At 36.0% G+C, this 19,501-nt stretch overlaps 1 protein-coding gene across 1 annotated transcript in view; it reads left to right on the forward strand.

Moving 5' to 3' along the window:
- Positions 1-19,501, forward strand: part of LOC109098817 (anion exchange protein 3-like) — a 73,649-nt gene that overhangs the window by 53,358 nt on the left and 790 nt on the right. Inside the window, 16 exon segments of the mRNA XM_042764237.1 lie at positions 626-806; positions 2,338-2,473; positions 5,190-5,355; positions 6,835-6,937; positions 7,135-7,319; positions 9,274-9,496; positions 9,578-9,796; positions 12,124-12,272; positions 12,416-12,610; positions 13,717-13,929; positions 15,423-15,512; positions 15,729-15,895; positions 16,011-16,264; positions 18,534-18,645; positions 18,647-18,701; positions 19,230-19,403. Coding sequence (XP_042620171.1) covers positions 626-806; positions 2,338-2,473; positions 5,190-5,355; positions 6,835-6,937; positions 7,135-7,319; positions 9,274-9,496; positions 9,578-9,796; positions 12,124-12,272; positions 12,416-12,610; positions 13,717-13,929; positions 15,423-15,512; positions 15,729-15,895; positions 16,011-16,264; positions 18,534-18,645; positions 18,647-18,701; positions 19,230-19,403 — 2,622 coding nt within the window.

The following is a 19,501-nucleotide window of genomic DNA, read 5'->3' on the forward strand; positions in this document are numbered from 1 at the left end:
ATATCTCTGAATATATTTATAACTTTTATTGCTAAATGTTTAATCATATACAGAGATATAAGTAGTTGGTGAGTGAAGGGAGACTGATTCGTTTATGTCATTTGCAATGCTTCATGGGAGTAAAAAAATTTGTGCTGGTTTCCATGGTAACTTCTCTGATTGTTGTCATATTTTTAGGATTGTTGGTTGCATAGCTCTTAACTGAGAATTTGGTAATTAAACTTTTTTATTTTTTTATGAAACTGAAATTGATTGAAATCTCACTGACTTGTGGCTTCAGCAGAAGCTTAAATCATCATGTATCAACCTTGGTGCTCACGGTAGGTCTGTCTTGAAAGGTTTTCAGTCATTTTGATAGATCCATCACCTGTGTTTTTACTTTAGAAAGGAAAATACTAAAGCGAAAGAAGATTTATGATATCGCTGTCATACTTTGTTTGCAAAATATTTCAGTCTTGCTCCCCTTCCAACCAGAGCTGTACTTGTTTGCCTATTTCCTAGAAATTAGCTCTCGGGGAGCATTTCCACGATGGCCGCCAAGTGTAATGAATTGCCTCGAAGTAACTTTGGTTAGGATTCATTAAAAGTGCTTTATGATGTGCATTTGACACTGTGTTTTCTGTAGGTGTTTGTGGAGCTCAATGAGCTGATAGTGGATAAGAACCAGGAGATGCGCTGGAAAGAGACGGCGCGTTGGATCAAGTTTGAGGAAGATGTGGAGAAGGAGACGGATCGCTGGGGTAAACCGCATGTGGCCTCGCTTTCCTTCCGTAGCCTGCTGGAGCTCCGCAGGACCATCACACATGGTAAGAGTCGACCACTCTGCCAGCCCACTCAGAGCCTGTGATCCTGCTCCAATCCTAACATCCACACGCTTGACAAACCAGTGCCGTATAACTGACAGAATTCAACTGGGCACTTAAAACAGATAAATGAATGAAACCCTCTTGGGCATAACCACTTTCTGACCATGAAAAATGGATGATTTTCAATGCAAGGATAACAAGGTAAACAGTGCATTAGTTTTGAAAAAGCATGACAGAAATATTCAGTCCAAACACATCAGTGAGAATGTTTTGGTAAGTTTCAGTTCCTGTGGTTGTGTGGCTAACATGACAACCCTGACAAACAGCATCTTTCATGGACGACAGTGATAGACTGACATGGGGTTTTCCAAAAACAAGAAAAAAGTTCTGTGGTCATGCAGAAGTAGGTGGTATGATCATAATATGAGTAGTTTAATATCACCTAACAGTTTTTGTCATGATGAAGTTGTTTTTGTTGAACATTTGACTGAAAATGGTTTATATATTGTACAACTATGTGGTGCAATGCTAATCTAATAATATGATGAATTAAATACTTTACAAATGCAAGCTACTTTGATTATTTTCTCCTTTTATTTGCAACTTGAAGGACCAAACAGTTATTTATATAACCAGAAGATTATTCATAACAAATTAATGAATAAGTCTGGCATCAGTGCAAAAACAGCTTCGCATTATGTAACACTTCAGTTAAAAACGAAAGAATTAAAACACTAAAGCTATAAAACTGATAGTTCTGGCTCAAAATTCTGTTTGGTGTGGTATAAATTGTATAAATAATAAAGCATAAACCATATATATTGTTATACCAACTTTACAGTACTTTGATTAGCCTACCTTAACCTTGATATTGCAATGGTACATGTACAAATAACAAAATATGGTATTTCCATTGTGCTGTACTAAAATATCATGATACTTTCTAAATATAATCATTCAGTGTATATACACAGTATATATAAACTATAGTTTAGTGTAAGTTTTAGCTAGCTTTATGCTGTTATTGTAATTTTATTATTTTTTTAATCACTTCAATTTATATTTATTTCAGTTTTAGTAATTTTAGTACTTCAAACTTTTCATTTTTTTTAAAGTTTAGTTTAAAATTGTTATGTTTAACAAACTTTTAGTTAAAATAGTTTTTAGTAGTTTTAGTTTTAGTTAACAATAACACACACACACACACACACACACACACACACACACACACACACACACATACATGTATGTATATTATATTTATGTACTGTATATATAAACATTGTTTTATAATGCCATAATAAAATACGTGCAACTATAATGGAATGCCTAAAAAAACATAATTATACTTTGTCAGAACATTTAGCCACATTAGAGATTATTTGAACTGTGGCATTCAAAGTAAGAATATGTCTTTAGAATGATCCCACAGTTTGGCTGATTTTACATTATTCTGTTATATAAGCTGAGAGGGGTACTACTATATACCGCATATATACCAATATCACAAACATGATGTTTTGTTACCCAGGTGCCATAATGCTAGATCTGGATCAAACCACACTTCCTGGCATCGCCCACTTGCTGGTGGAAACCATGATAATCTCAGACCAGATCAGAGCCGAAGACCGAGCCAACGTGCTGCGAGCCCTGCTGCTCAAACACAGGTTAGTGGAGGTCAGAAATCAATACTCCAAACAAAGATCATATTGATCTTCTCTGCTGTGGGCCTTGATGCCAATGTCATTTGTCACAGCTGCCTGAATTGATTTCCTGCTAAATGAAGTGGTGTGATTACATAACAATTAGACTTCATATGACACCACACCAGGCAGACGGCCACTGGAGTTTTTCATGACATGTTGCTATTGCAGCTGCAGAGACATCAGATATTGGTTACATCAAAGAGTGTTTAAAGGAATAGTTCACCAGAGCATTGTTTACTCATTGTTTACCCATGTTGTTTCAGCCTCAAAATATTTTCCTTCTTGCATTCAACACAAAAGGAGGTGTTAGGCAGAATGTCTGGACTGCTCTTTGCAATGCAAATGATTTGTTTTTCCTCCAAAAGGCACCACAAAACTAGTCCAGATGACTTATTTCAAATTTCCATAGCACTCAAATGTAACTAGCAGTCTAGTTTTTCAGACTTGCTATACCATGACTGATAGCATGGCATGCAAGAACTAATAGCATTTGCCATCAAAGTCGTGATGCTTCTCATTTTTTTAAATGAGTTTTATTATTATCATTGATTATTGTGGTCTACTTCTACATGACCACTTATTATGGTTAAGCTATCATATGATTTCAGAAGACTTGGATGATACTGCACAAGTTACAGGACATGGCCTATTTTTGTGCGTCTTTGGAGATTGGCCATATTAATCACCATGCATTCAACATTTTTTATTTTTTTTTCTTTTAAGGGATGTTAAAACTGCTCAGAAATGCATATTTGTGGTCAGCTAATGGGATTCACTGTGCCAGGCTGTAAAACATACAGTTAAACATGATGAAGTCAAAAAACTAGGGGCCCTATCATACACCACAAGTGTTTTTGCTAGTTTCAGCGCAGATGCATTTGCGCCCATTTGTGCAGCGCCGCGTTGTTTAAATAGCAAATGCATTTGCGCCAATTTGTGCACCCATGGGCATGCTGGTCTAAAAAAGTGTGTTCAGGCGCATTGTTGGCGCGTTGCTATTTTGAGGAACTAAAAATAGACTGCACCATAGACCAACTCAAACCTATTCTAAAGTCTGGTGCAATATTTTTTCTTTGTTATTTAAAGAGCGTGTTAGTTATTTGCGCCTATAGGTGGGTGCGTACACTTTGCTTATTACACACAAATCAAGGTGCTCTAAAAAAAAAAATCAAGGTGCTCTAAGTTAGGTTATTAGTTACTGAAGTTGGAATCGTTTTCAAACATAATTCAATGTTACACCTTGTCTCTTTATTTTCTTGATGTGTTTGCGAACCTTTCAGTGACCAGTTTGGCTGGAGCATAACAGGATCTCAAATGAGGCTTAATGAGTGTGTCGAAGTCAACCGCTGGACACGGCTGCGGTGATGTGTGTAACAAGGCTTGGCAGTCACTCTTTATTCTTCACTTTTTTCAGGATGCATAGAAGGACCCAGAGCAAACCAAAATTAGTCTTTTTGTGAAAAACAATAAATGCATGTATTAATTCGTTGGACTCCCTCTGCGGTCGATTTTTAGAGTTCATATTCTGTTTAAATATTCCCTGATGTTATCTAGACACATGTTGCTTCTCTGTTGTCTTTAGCATATTTTACTGATTGCTTTGGCACGTGTTTCTTTGAGCGAATAGGGAATGTGGTTTGGTTTTGCAGTTTGGATTCTGATATCCTGACATGTTGGGTTTTGTGTTTACTTTGCAAATATTGCAAGCGAAGATGGAAAACTGCCTTTTTGGACATTGATAAGCAAGGAAATTGCTGTACCCATGGAGCTAAATAAACACGAGGGCAGGGATATTTGTCTCACAGAGGAGAACAAATGGACTCGAATAGCTTGACAGATTAACGAAGTCATAACATCTTCACTATTAAAGGCATAGTTCACCCAAAAAGAAAAATGTTGTTATTTATTCACCTTTTTGTCATATGACCCAAATTAACTCATGTTCTTTTGTTAAAAAAGGGGTCTTTTTTATGTCATGGCTGCTGTTTTAGTTTAATAAAGGTTAATGACAATATTGTGACAAACATCATAAATTTTTCATTTTTGGCTAAACTACTTTGTCCCTTTAATGCTATAACATAGCCCCCTGAAAATATGTTAACATCAATAAAACGGTAAATTTACTTGAGAAGAAAAATAAGTAAGAAACAAGATTTGTTTTCAGAGAGTAGGTCTTGATTTAAGTTTATTTTCTTAGCCCATTAGCAACATTTTTTTTCTTCTTTCAAGCATAAACCTCAATATATTTCACATGGGGACCTATCTTGAGACTCTTGAAAATTTTATTTCTGTATTCTGTAAACCTCCCCTTCTATTTTATTTATTTAAATATATATTTCTGAAGTATTGCATTTATAAAACAATTATAAATACTATGTTGTATGTATTTGTTAAGTGAGGCAATCCAGGTTTTGTGTGTGTGTGTGGGAGGGTGGGTGTAAATATGTGTATTTTGTTTTCTTATGTTGGTTACTGTTTTTTGTTTGTTTATGTATATATATATATATATATTTGTTAGGTTCTTTTCACAATATTACATTTATCTTGTTTTAAGTATGTTCGCAGACTAAAATACTGATCAAAATATATATATTTTGTCTTTTTAATGTTGGTGCATTTTACATTCTTACATGAAAAGTTGCTCACTAGTTTGATCAAAATACTTTCTGTTGTCCAGTCACCCCAATGATGAGAAAGAAGGCCTTTTCCATCGGAACCACTCTGTCAACAGTCTGGGTGGCTTCCGTCACAACCACAATCACGTTCACGACACCAGCCTGCCCCTGGTATCCCAGGACCACGAGGAGATGCACGACAGCAAAGCAGCAGAACATGATAAAGAGGTGTTTGTGACATTATTAGTGAGTTACTTGCTTCTTGTGTGCATGTTTTAGAAAGGACACGGTCTTCTAGATAATTACCACAAAGTTTATTGGGCCGAAGGGAGTCACCTGGAGGACACCTTCTTTGACTTTTGTGGTAGCACTTGGTCCCTTCAGGGTGGATTAGTCTGGAGGCCTGCACCCAAGAGATGGGATGTAAATGTTTGGTGGGTTATAAGCAGCCTTACTGAGAAAAAATAGATTAGACTAGCCTACTTGCTGGTCTTAGTTGACCATAAATCTGGTCAGGCTGGTTTGTTTTGATCATTTTAGAGGAGTTTAAATGCTTGTCAGCTGGGCTGACCAACAAAACCAACTTAACATCAGCTTGCAAAACCAGCTTAACCAGTTTTAACCAACCTAAAATAACCACTTTAAGGCCCACACAGAATCAGAACTCTGCCGAAAGAATTGTAATGTTTGTCATTCCCAAAACTCTGTTACATAGTTTTTTTTTTTTATATATATATATATGAAATATTTTTGCTAATTTGATTATGCTCTCACCTAACAGTTAGAGTGTAGCGCTGTAACCTATGTTAACACATTTTACCCTGTTTAAACACATTCTGCAGAATCCCACAGATTTTCAACTAAAATCAGCAAAACTGAATAAAATGATTTTCTTAAAATACATTTATTTGATTTACATTTACATTTGACTTACATTTATTAAGTCTTATTTTCTTGAAAAAAAAAATGTAATAAATATATATATATATATATATATATATATATAAAGATTATGCTTACAACAAGAAAAAATCTGCCAGTTGGGTAATATATATATAGAAAACAAGACTTGTCAAGATGTATCTTACAAAATGTCAATCATTTTGCTCAGTTGTATCTTGATTTAGGTATTTGTACTGGAAAATAGAACAAAATACTAAGCAAGAAGATTTTTTTTTTTTTTTTTTTTTGCAGTGAAAATGCATCTGCACATTCAGTCTGGGCCTGGTTAGCAGCACCACTAATGCTTGGATCATGTAAGCTGCTCTGCCACATGTGCAGGATTAAAAGTAATAGTGAGTTTACAGGTGCTTTAAGTTAAACTTTTGATACATTAGCTGTGAAACTATGAATGTTCCCCATGGCTAAAAATGTTGGCACATTTGAAACAGCCGATATAAAAAGTGAAGACGTATTGTGTTAAATTGATTTAAAGTGATTTACCATTTGCTTTTCCACTTTGTCACCTGGATCTGTAGGTTTAGATTTGCGCTCGGTGATACAAAACAGGCACTATGGTTCATTAAATTTCATAAAGCATACTTGCACCTCCGTCACCCGAACACATGAATGAAACCATCGTATGGAACAATAAACAATCGGAGCGAGGGCAGCTATGCATGCACTATCTGCCAAAGCTTTTCTGCCACAGCTTGAGGCTGATGTGTGACGTTCAAATGGCACTAACTATTTTCTTCTGTCAACAAAAAAAGCCTCCACCCTGTCCCAGCTGAGGGACATGCTGCTGCCAGATCTATGAAACTCCTGGCAAAGATTCCCAAGGATGCCGAGGCCACTGTGGTCTTAGTGGGTAAGCAAAGCAGCGTTTCGTTCCAGTGTTTGTTGTTTTCAGGTCCAGAGAAGATGCTGAGTCATCGCACCAGAGTTTTCCAATAATGCCTCAGTCAGCTAAGCGAAGATTAATGCTTTCTGTGGTGTTTGATTTCTGTCACTGGATCCCTGTTTGTGTGGTTTAATTTTTTTTTACCTCAATAAATGTGTTTATAGGATGTGTGGAGTTCCTAGAGAAGCCGGCGATGGCCTTTGTCCGACTGAACGAAGCTGTGCTGCTGGAGTCCGTTCTGGAAGTCCCCATCCCGGTTCGGTTCATCTTTGTGCTGCTGGGCCCCACACAGACCAACATGGACTATTATGAGATTGGGCGCTCCTTCTCCACCCTCATGTCTGATAAGGTACATCTTCATATACATACGATATGTATCACGGTTTGCAAGTTGTTAGGGCCAAACACCAAAGATATGTTGAGACCAATTGTATCCGGTCATTTTCTGCTGTTCAGTCTTTTTCTGGAAATTTGGGGGTCAGTATCTGAGACTTATAACGCAGTGGTACCTTTTTTAATCCAAGACCGGCCATTGTCAACAACAATATTCAAGACACCATGACTTTTCCATTTGTTCATTAGTTACTTGATAAAGGTTTTTAAAAATACTTTCCACTCACAATTTCTACCTGATAAATCATTTCATATTAAAGTAACTTAGCATAAGTAGAAAAAAAGTTGATCTTGAGACCAAGCCACACAATCTCAGAATTGATTTTGATTAATTGAACCTGTAATGAATTGTGGTGGGACTGGCAAACGGGAATGGAGGATATATCTCTGTGATGCTTAGGCCAGAGGTGATTATTCATGTTCCTGTAGATCTACCTTCCTGCAGAGTTCACCAAATACACCTAAACCAGCTAATTAAACTCTCCAGAAACAGAAATGAGCACCTGGGCTTAAGCAAATTTGGGGAAAAACTAGAGTATCATTGCCATCATGCCCTAAGAGTGCTTAGTTCATGTTTCATGACATTGAAATTAAATCCAAATGCCTTGACCTAAAATTACACTTCTGGGTCACTCAGATACATTCAGTCAGTCAAAAGATACCCCATTTATCAAGTTTTGCCTTATTACCTTTCCGCCATTTTTGAATGTTATTGAAAACTTTTTTTTGTGGTAATTTTGCCCAATCTTCTTCAAAGCTGGGACAGATGACCTTTACACCAAACCACACAAAAATCCTGGATTTTCGATTTTCTTTCTCATTCTCTTATAAATATGTAACGAATTTGATGGCAAAGCTACACAACAAAATGTGCATGTATTTCACCAATGCGTTGGCAAAGTGAAATGTACTGAAATTAAACTTTGTGGGTATCAGTGGCATCATATCCTAAAAGTTCTTTTAATTAGTTTCATAAAAATTAAATTAGAACTTCAAAATGCTTTGGCCCAAAATTATTATTCTGGTTTACTCATATTTCTCCATACTAAGTTAAATTATAAAATTTTTGACCAAGTTTCAATTTATGACCTCACTTTATGAATTTTATTGAAAACCCCTTTTTTCCCATTTTTTTTTTCCTTTTTGTCAAAATGACTTTTTCCTTTTTTGTCAGATGATCTTTAGATCGAACCTCACAAAATTACCAAAGAAGTGTAGGACTCTGTCTTGGCTTGGTTTTTGAATATTGAAATCAAACTTTGCATGTGTCATTTGGACCATGGCCTGATGAGATGTTTCAGGACTGCCAAAAGTTGTTAAAGGGATAGTTCACCCAAAAATGAAAATTTACTTACACTCAAGCCATCCTAGGTGTATATGACTTTCTTATTTCAGACAACTCCAGTTGGAGTTATATTAAAAAATGTCCTGGCTCTTCCAAGCTTTATAATTGCAGTGAATGGGTGTTGAGATTTTGAAGCAAAATAAAGTGCATCCATCCATCATAAAAAGTGTCCCACATGGGCTTACACTACACCTATGTTATCCACTAGAACGCCACTCTCTTGTGAACACATGTACGCTAGAGATTACGGTTTATAAGGTGGATATTTTTCTTACACAAACATATCAATTCACTTCAGAAGGGCTTTATTAATCCCCCGGAGCCGTGTGGAGTTCTTTTTATGATGGATGAATGAACTTTATTTTACTTCAAAATATCAACCACCATTCACTGCCATTATAAAGCTTGGAAGAGCCAGAAGAAAGTCGTGCACACCTAAGATGGCTTGAGGGTGAGTAAATCATGGGGTAATTTTCATTTTTAGGGGAACTATCCCTTTAAAACGATTAATCTCCTTATGACTTTTAATCCACTCAGGTTCACTGTTTTTCCTGACCTTCCACAGAACTTCCACGAAGTCGCGTACTTCGCTGATGATCGACAGGACCTGCTTAATGGCATCAACGAGTTCTTAGACTGCAGTATTGTAATTCCACCATCAGACGTTGAGGGAAAAGACCTGCTGAAGACCGTGGCCTCCTTCCAGAAGCAGATGCTTCGTAAGCGCAAGGAGAGGGAGCTTAAAAAATGCGGCAGTACTGTGACGGGAGCTGAGCAGGAGACCAAAGGTGGAATACTTACTGCATTTGTGATAATATTTTCCAGTTTGTCTGTTTTGTTAATGTTGACCTGTTCTGTTTGTGTTGTAGATGTGAGTACAGATGAACAGGAGGAGGAGGATCAGTTTGATGTTGACCCTCTCAAGCGCTCTGGTATTCCCTTTGGAGGTCTGATCCATGATATCCGCCGCCGTTATCCACGCTACATAAGTGACCTGAAGGATGCCATGGACACACAATGTTTTGCTGCTGTCATTTTCATCTACTTTGCTGCTCTTTCACCCACTATCACCTTTGGAGGTTTATTAGGCAAGTGAGACAATGAGACTCTTGTCCCTCCAATTATCTTTTATCTTTGACAGTGGAGTCTTTTAATATAGAAGCCCCAAAACACAAAAAGACAAAAAGTTGAAATGGACATACTAAGCACTATTTATGATTTGAAAAGAGTCATAATTAAAACATAGTTTGTCATGATTTTGACTTGTTATATCAAAAAAAGGACCTGGCATGTCAGTTGTTATTTTTTATCTTGTAATTATGATTTTTTTTATTATAACTTTGGCATACTAAATGACTAAAAGTGTCGTAATTTTGACATAATTATGAGATAAAAAAATCATGATGATCTTGTTAGTCAGCAATGCCCCCCCCCCATAATTTTGGCATCTCAATGGCGTCTTTTGTACCTTTTCAATTATAATTTGGAATTTTTGTCATAATTGACTTTTTATCTAATTATTTTTTAGTCTTAATTTTGACTTATGTTGTAATTATGTATATCTCTTCAGTTTGCTTTCTCTATTTTATTTTGTTCTTAATCATTTGTCTTATTTTTATACGGTGGCCATGAAGTGCAAAACAGCAAAATAACAAATTACAAATGCAAATCTAAAAAACAAAATAACAATTCAGAAAACACAACAACATTTCAGAAAACATTATAACAAGTCAGAAAACACAATGACAAATTCGAAAACAAAATAACAGGTCATAAAACACAACAACAAATCTGAAAACAAAACAACAGGCAAAAAAAAAAACAACAACAAATCAGACAAACTGGAAGAGGTAGGTATAGTTTGAGACAGCACCATTGGTTTGGGATTACTCACAACTGACTGGACGAGACATCTGTCATTTAAAGTATACAGGAAGAACCAGCCGAAAAACAGCAGAGTTGTGGTAGAAAGTTTGGAGATGGTCTTAAAGTAGCTTGGTTTAAATGTATTGTATGAAAACATACGGAGTGTCTATTAACCTGCCTTTTTAGCATTTTGGCATCAGTATTTTGTCAGCTCCAGTGGTGCAGGTGGTTAAGTCTGTGTCTTTAGCTTTTTGACGCGATCGACACGGGCTCGATCCCACCTTTGCCAAACATTTTTTTCTCCCTTTTCAAATCTCGTATTAGCAATGGATTCTATTTACACTAAGTGAAAATAGCAGTATTTTTATCAATATGCTATTTACACTAAGTGCAAATACCTATTTACACTATGTTAAAATAGCAGGATTTTCTGCTATGTATACTACTTGTAGCAAATAGTGGCAATTATCTGCACTTCAGTATTGTAGTACATTATAAAACAGTATGCAATAATAACGTATTGAGTGTAAATTATAATTTTAATTAAAATTATTAAATGGATTCCACCTTATTTGTACAATAAAGCCCTCCCTACACCTACACCTACCCTAACCCTACCCTATACTTTATTTTCACCTTTTTGATTATTTCCTTAATTTTTATTGAAAATAAATGCCTTTACGATGTGATACAAGATTTAAAAAGGAAGAAAAAAAAAACTTTCTGCAAAAGGTGGGATCGAACCCGGGTCGATCACGTCAAAAAGTCAAGAGCACACACTTAATCACCTGCACCACTAGAGCTGATAAAACACCACTTCCAAAATACCAATAAGGCAGGTTATTTGCAAAAAGTATAACTAGACACTCCATATGTTTTATTCCACAGTAAGCCAATTCATACAATACATTTAAACCAAGCTATTTTAAGACCATCTCCGAACTTTCCTCTATGACTCTGCTGTTTTTCAGCTGGTTCTTTCTGTATATGTTGATTGACAGATGTCTCGTCCATTCAGCGGTGAGTAATCCCAAACCAATGGCGTTGTCTCAAACTATACCTTCTTCTGGTTTGTCTGATTTGTCATTGTGTTTTCTGACTTGTTATTTTGTTTTCGGATATATCATTGTTTTCTGACTTATTTTGTTTTCGAATTTGTCATTGTGTTTTCTGACTTATGTTTTCTGAATTGTTGTTGTGTTTTCTGAATTGTTATTTTGTTTTTTAGATTTGCATTTGCGTTTGTAAGTTGTTATTTTGTTTTCAGAATTGTAATCTGTTTTGCACTTCATGGCCACCGTATTTTTATGATATAAAAAGGTCATAATTATGAAATTGTCATAATTGTTCATTTTAATGTCATAATTTAGAATTTTTTAAAATCTCATAATTATGGCTTAGTATGTCATAATGCTGATTTTTATGACTATTTTGACTGACTATTTGGGGACTGTATGTCATAATTATGATTTACCAAAGCATGAATTCTTTTTATTTAGGTGACAGAAATGTGCATCCATACTATAATTCCATATTCCCGTTTTTTTAGGTGAGAAGACACAAGGCATGATGGGAGTCTCTGAGCTCATCATCTCCACGGCGACAGTGGGAGTGCTGTTCTCCCTGCTAGCGGGACAGCCGTTGCTCATAATTGGCTTCTCTGGACCACTTTTGGTCTTTGAGGAGGCTTTTTATAAGGTACTTTTTTGTCTTTATGTTTCAACCATCATGAAGAAAATTTTGATTACATTAACATTTGTCTGCCTTTCTATCTTCCTGTTCCTCTCTGTTCAATCTGCTGCCTTTCCTGCTGCTCCTTCTTTGTTCTTCCTCATTATCAGTTCTGCCAGGCGCAGGGCTTCGAATATCTCACGGGCCGAGTGTGGATCGGGTTCTGGCTCATCTTCATTGTCCTAGTGATCGTGGCAGCTGAGGGAAGCTTTCTTGTGCGCTACATCTCTCCATTCACCCAAGAGATCTTTGCGTTTCTCATCTCTCTCATTTTCATCTATGAAACCTTCTCTAAGCTAATTAAGGTACAGATTTAAAGTCACCAAAACCAGCAGGTGCAAGCTCTACTCTAAGACCTAGTGAGCTGCCTAGCTAGACAGCATTTTAAGATGTCAAAGGTGTATGTATGGTATCTCATGTGTGGGCTGTTTTAAAAGGATTGCATCTCCTTTTTGCCAAATTCAAAGGCAGCATTGAATGCACTGAGAAGGCAAACCCATAATGCACTGCAACAAGACGTCTTCTAAGGTGAATGAGAGAAATGCTAAACATGAATTATGTATTGATTATCAAAAAGTGTCAGTAAAAATTTAATTCAAAAACATAATTTAATTAGACTATTAACCCAACATTTTTGTGTTGTGAATTAAACAGAAGGTAATTATATTTTAACTGTTATTATAACTAATTTAATTCATTTTTTAAATAATTTGATTAAAATTGACTATTTTAAAAACACAAATCTAGTTAAAATTCACCCCTTAACCCAATATTTTTGTGCTGTGTAGTTTTATGCTTATTAGAGTACTGTGCCTTTTAGCAACATCCAAGTTGAGTCTACCATGCAGTTTTAAAAGGATTGCTATGATGTACAGAGTTGCTGATGATGAAGAGTGCTCCAAATCAGTCACTTAAGAGTTTGAATTTCAATTAAAATGCTGCCTATGTGGGCAGCAAGAAACAATCATTGAGTGCTATTGAAAGTTTTTACAGTTCTGTCATGGCAACTCTCTGAAAGGTTAATATGGTAATTTATGTGGCAATGTTAATGTTCTTGGCAGAATAAATCTGCTACGCTGCTGCAGCAGAGCATGTACCCAGACTTGATACTGCCAGTACATCCACAGACATGCTGCTGTGAGTATGTAAGAAATAGTGCTGCTGCACATATGTTATACATGAAATGATTCGTTCCAGATCTATACAGGTGGAGCTGGGGAAGGTGGAAGGTGCATCGTGTAGATAACGTGATTACTAGCAGATTAAGACTGCACCATCTAGAGTTTCATGACAGAACTTTGTATTTATTGCAAGGTGTGAAAAAACATGCTAATTTATTTAATTTTATTCATTTAGCAGATGATTGAATCCAAATGAGATTTATACAAATGATTGTGCTATTTTTCCTCAGGTGTTTCAAGAGCACCCTCTGATGAAGAGCTACCCTCCAGCTCCTCTACTGCCTGTCTTCAAACCCATAGACCCTCAAGAGCATAGTGTGATTAGGGAACCCATCTTCAACCAGCCCAACACAGCCCTGCTGTCCTTAGTGCTCATGATGGGAACCTTCTTTGTGGCTTTCTTTCTGCGAAAATTTCGTAACAGCAGATTCCTTGGTGGCAAGGTATGTAGTGCAGTGCATGCATCCTATTATCAGCTGTGCTCATTTGTGTGACATTTATTATGTTTAATGGCTTTAGGCAAAATTAACTTAAATTCAAATATTTTTAGTGCTCTGTAACAGTTAGGGCTGCATGATATATCGAAATTATCGAAATATCGCAATTGTACATATCGCGATATGCATATCGCAACGGCATGTGATATCTGAATTTTTTAGGTGACTTTAAAATGTTGTGAAAAGTCAAAGTTTTAGGTTGATGCATATAGCAGAGAATAGACTAAAATAACCTTTGTAGCTTTATTATGAATCAAAGTATAATTAATTAATGTGAAGACTATGCAGTGTTTTAGTTGTACATTTAGTTTCTTACTTGAATGCTAGTGTTAAATATATATTTTTTAGAAATTGTATCTTTGTTTTATAGTATTTGTCCTATTGTTTGTAGTTCTTACTTTTAATAACAAAGATAAATTAAAATAACAAAAATAACTAATCATCCACTCCTAGTTTCAGGTGTTTTTGTTTACCTGGATGATCTTGATGTTAAGTTTTAGGTTGATATAACTATAAATCACCAAGATGAGCAAAGAGTTTTTAGTATTTAAATACTTGCATTATTATTATTTATTGTTATTATTATTATTATATATATATTGGTGGTAAAATTACATTTTCAGGTTTGTGACATTACTTTTTATGTAATGCTAAAACACTTGTGGTCACTTTTAGAAGTTGTAGTGATGTTTTCTTTTCCAAGAAAGAATGTGACACATATAAAATGGTTATATAATTTTTCAGTCTTTAAATATTTTTAAATGTAATTTAAATTGATTTCACGCACTTAAAGCAATATCATATCGCATATTGAATATCACATTATTTAACAAGGTATCACATATTGCAATTTTCTTCAGTATTGCAAAGTCCTAGTAACAGTATAAGCTTATTAAATGTTAAAAATGATGGCACAAATTTTACTGTTGTTAATTGGCTTTATTTACTTATTTTAGCCACAGAAATTGATAAAAAAAATCCATTTGATAAAAATAAAATAAAAAATCAATTTAATAGAGGTATCAGTATTGGTATCTGTAAAAGTTGCCTTCATGCATAGTATTTAAGTACATAGTATTCTGCGTAAGTACTAAACTTTTTAACTTGGTACTAAAAAAATATACAGTATGTTGTTTCTACAATAATTGGGAGATTCTAAAATAATGTAAAAATATGTTTATGATTACAGATTTTCATGTTAGGCATGATCAATTGTGATTAATTAGTTAATATATTGATCACTGTGTGTTTCTCAAATAAATTCATTTAATTTTTATGATGTTTTTACTGAAAAACAACAAAATTGGCAATTACAAACATGATTTTTTTTTTTTTTTTTTTTTTTTTTTTTTGTGGTTAGGATTGTGAGCAAACATTTTGAGCTGACTAACAAGTTTGGCATCCTCTGTTTGTGTGTGTATCATCTGTTATTGTCAAAGGCCAGACGAATTATTGGTGATTTCGGGATTCCTATCTCTATACTCATCTCTGTGCTGGTGGACTGCACCATTCCTGATACATACACACAGGTAACAACACAGTTAAACTCTCACGTGAAGTATATATATATATTACCACAAAGAAACTCCTCTCCCAGCGTACTCTTCTTATTAAGTTCTGGGCTGTAATTGGAGGCAGGTTTCTTCCGAGGCTGTATTACAGTGTGGTTGGTTTGGCAGAGCGCTGTAACCAATGAATCCTGGGATCTCTGGGATACGAGCACTTGTGTTTTTTTGTGGTTGCAGAAGCTGAATGTCCCCTCTGGTTTCTCGGTCACATCTCCGGACAAACGGAGCTGGTTTGTCAGCCCGTTTGGAGATAAACAGCCTTTCCCTGTTTGGATGATGGGGGCCTCAGTGATCCCGGCCCTGCTGGTTTTTATCCTCATATTCATGGAGACTCAAATCACCACGTGAGTAAGCTAACAGATCTTAAAATGTTCTGTCTAAGCTCAGATGGAAATGTTATACAATTCAAATGGTTCTGTAGCTGATTGCATTTATTGCATCAATTTATCCCGTCTGCAGCTTGATAGTGAGTAAGAAGGAGCGACGTTTGGTCAAGGGTTCTGGTTTTCATCTCGACCTGCTTCTGATAGTGACTTTGGGAGCTATCTGCCCACTCTTCGGTCTGCCCTGGCTGACTGCCGCCACTGTGCGCTCAGTGACTCACGTGAATGCACTGACAGTCATGAGCAAAGCCACTGCCCCCGGAGAAAAGCCCATGATCCAAGAAGTTAAAGAGCAGAGGGTGACAGGGATGTGTGTGGCTATCCTAGTGGGTAAGAAACGCACACACACATTTATAAAACAGATATAGACAGAAAACTAACTGGATGAGCCATGTTAGTACACCTGTGACCATGTATCCTATATATACTACTGCTCAAAAGTTTGGAGTCGGTAAGAAGCCTTTTATGTAAAAATATTACAGTTTAAAATGAGTTTTCCATTTGAAATTATTTTAAAATGTAATTTATTGCTGTGATGTAAAGCTGAATTTTCAGCATCATTACTCCAGTCTTCAGTGTCACATGATCCTTCAGAAATCATTCATGCTGACTTAATACTATAAATGACAATACTAAAAACAGTTTTTTTTTTTTTTTTCAGGATTGTTTGATAAAATTTCAAAAGAACAGCATTTGTTTGAAATATAATTTTTGTAACCTTTTTACTGTCACCTTTAATCATTTTAATGTTAATTAAAAGTATTAATTTTATAAAAAATCTTACTGAGCCCAAACTGGTTATTATGCAATGCTTGTAACAGCATAGAGGTTTCATTTGTAACTTGGTTATTGATGACAATATAATATTTAATACCATTAATTTAAATCACATTAATTGGGTAACATTAGCTATAATAAAATAACATCAAATGATAGTAAGTTTAGAAGTAGTTAGCTACCTTTAGCTGTTAAAGGGGTCGTATGATGCAATTTCAGTTTTTCCTTTCTCTTTGGAGTGTTACAAGCTCTTGGTGCATAAAGAAGATCTGTAAAGTTGCAAAGACTAAAGTCACAAATCCAAAGAGATATTCTTTATAAAAGTTAAGACTCAACCACACCCCCCTAAAACGGCTCGTTCTAACACGCCCCCACATCTCTGCGTCACTGTGTGGGAAGATTTGCATAACACCGCCCAGATGTTCACGCAAAGAAAGAAGACGTAACGTTTATTCTCTCTGTTGCCGCAGCTGCCGTGTTGTGGAGTCGCAGTGTGTTTCGTTGTGAAAGTGAAACTACTTTGTTTGGCCTTCCAAAAGAGGACATGACTAAAAAAATCAGTGGTTAAGTTGTATTTCAACACTGTTCCAGAACAGTTCAACCCAAATATTCAGATGTGTGCAGCACATTTTATGGAGGATGAGGACTGTTTCCTGAACCAGTAGTCTGCAATGCGTCTGTGGCACAACGGCTGTTTCTATAAAGTTGGGCAGTTCAAACTTTGCCAGGACAGTCTGGCGCTTCTGACTCACAGCCTGTAGGTACGTTTCTTATATTTAAATAATTTGGCAATGATGATTCAAACGCGAGTTTTGAGCAGTAGAGTAGGCTTGTTGTTTGTTGTTTCTCAGATCACAAATGCAGACATGGTTTTATGTTTACGCAGCACGATACGCAACGCAACACGTAAAAAGATAGTATAAGTCATTATAATCAGTAATTATGTCCCCACTTGATACAACAAATGCCTTGTTTGTAATGGGTTTTATTTGTTTTGTCTCATCTAGTGATGTCCGAATCCAAACAAATCTTTCTATTTAATCAGATCTTCTTAGTGAACCGATCGAACCAGTTCACAAAATCAAACTGAATCGTTTGAAACGGTTCACGTCTCCAGTACGCACTAATCCACAAATAACTTAAGTTATTTGATTTATAAACATGCCTTACACTCCCTCTGACGTGAAATAAACCAATATCCAGAGTTATTCAGTTACTCCTAACAGTACATTGACTGAACTGCTAAAAGAGAACCGATGATGGGATGTGCACGAGCAGAGCAGCTGGACTGAGTCTCGTGCTGCTGGCCTGGGAGACGGCATCACAGTATGTTAAGGAGGCGTAACATTTCCGTCACACGCTTGAGGCATTCGGCCAATCACAAGGCACTGAATAGCTGGCCAATCAGAGCACAACATTTTTCAGACCGATGAGCAATCGATGCGTTTCAGAAGGTGGGGCATAGAGGAGAAGCAATAATGTACATTATATGGAAAATAATGTGTTTTTTGAACTTTAAACTGCATAAACACATTGCATTACACCAAATACACAAAATAATGTTCTTTTTAGCAGCATTATATGACCCCCATTTTGGCATCATATTGTGCATAAGAAAGTGATAGTAAAAAACCATGGTAAACTTACTGTACTGAAATGCATGGTTTTGAGTGGCTTATTTCTGTATTAACAGCATCTGATTTATATTTCAGACCACTCAAGTTTCCTAGTTGACATTAAAATTTTTCAGAGAATAATATTACATTAAATTAAATTGGGAGAAAAAAAATCTTATTCTGTCAATCCCATCATCTCTATGCAGGGTTGTCTATAGTGATGACAGATGTGCTGCGTCATATTCCTCTGGCTGTGCTGTTTGGGATATTTCTGTACATGGGCATCACGTCTCTTACTGGTATCCAGCTTTATGAGAAAAACACACACATTCACACCCTCTAAAAACAACCCTGACCACATCTATGTTACCAAGGTAACCACTTTTTCCTGAGAGTTTGAGGTAGTAGTGATGTCATTCACAAAGGCAACAATGACAGCTTATTATGTATGTTTGTGTTTGATTTCTACATGGTAGATGCTAGAAGTTGGTACTAAATTGCCATGTAGATTCAGTTTGAAAGCTTTTGAAGCACCACAAGGTGGCGCACAACTCACCACTTAATTTCACACTATTTAACACAACCCTAAAAATGTAAATTATAAACCATATTTGACAAATTTGAACACTGTACATTATTCACATGTACAGTGGGGTCCAAAAGTCTGAGACTACATTGAAAATCTATGATTGAACACCTAATTTAAACTTAGAAATAAACAAATTTTGAAAAATTCAAAACAGAAATCTTAGGAGGTAAAATAAATAAGCACTATTTCTAGGTCACTTATGAAATAGGCAAATTTGTGTCTGACAATTTACAAAAAGAATTAGAATAATGCAAAATAGAAGCTTTTCACTAGACCTTGTAATTCCCTATTGCATGATTTGTTTCACATACAGGTGAAGACATGGCGTATGAATATGTTCACCATCATTCAGTTGTTGTGTATCGCCCTGCTGTGGGTGGTGAAGTCGACTGTAGCCTCTCTGGCTTTTCCCTTCATCCTAATCATGACCGTACCTCTGCGTAGACTCATCCTGACCAGGATCTTTGAGGAGAGAGAGCTTGCAGCGGTGAGTTCATGTTGTGTTCATGTTTGTCTGATGATCTGAACACAAGCAGTCAGCTGAGAAAATCCACCTGGTGTTGATTTCATTTTAAAATGTAGTTT

This window comes from Cyprinus carpio, chromosome A9 (assembly GCF_018340385.1).
Source record: "Cyprinus carpio isolate SPL01 chromosome A9, ASM1834038v1, whole genome shotgun sequence".
Taxonomy (NCBI): Eukaryota; Metazoa; Chordata; class Actinopteri; order Cypriniformes; family Cyprinidae; genus Cyprinus; species Cyprinus carpio.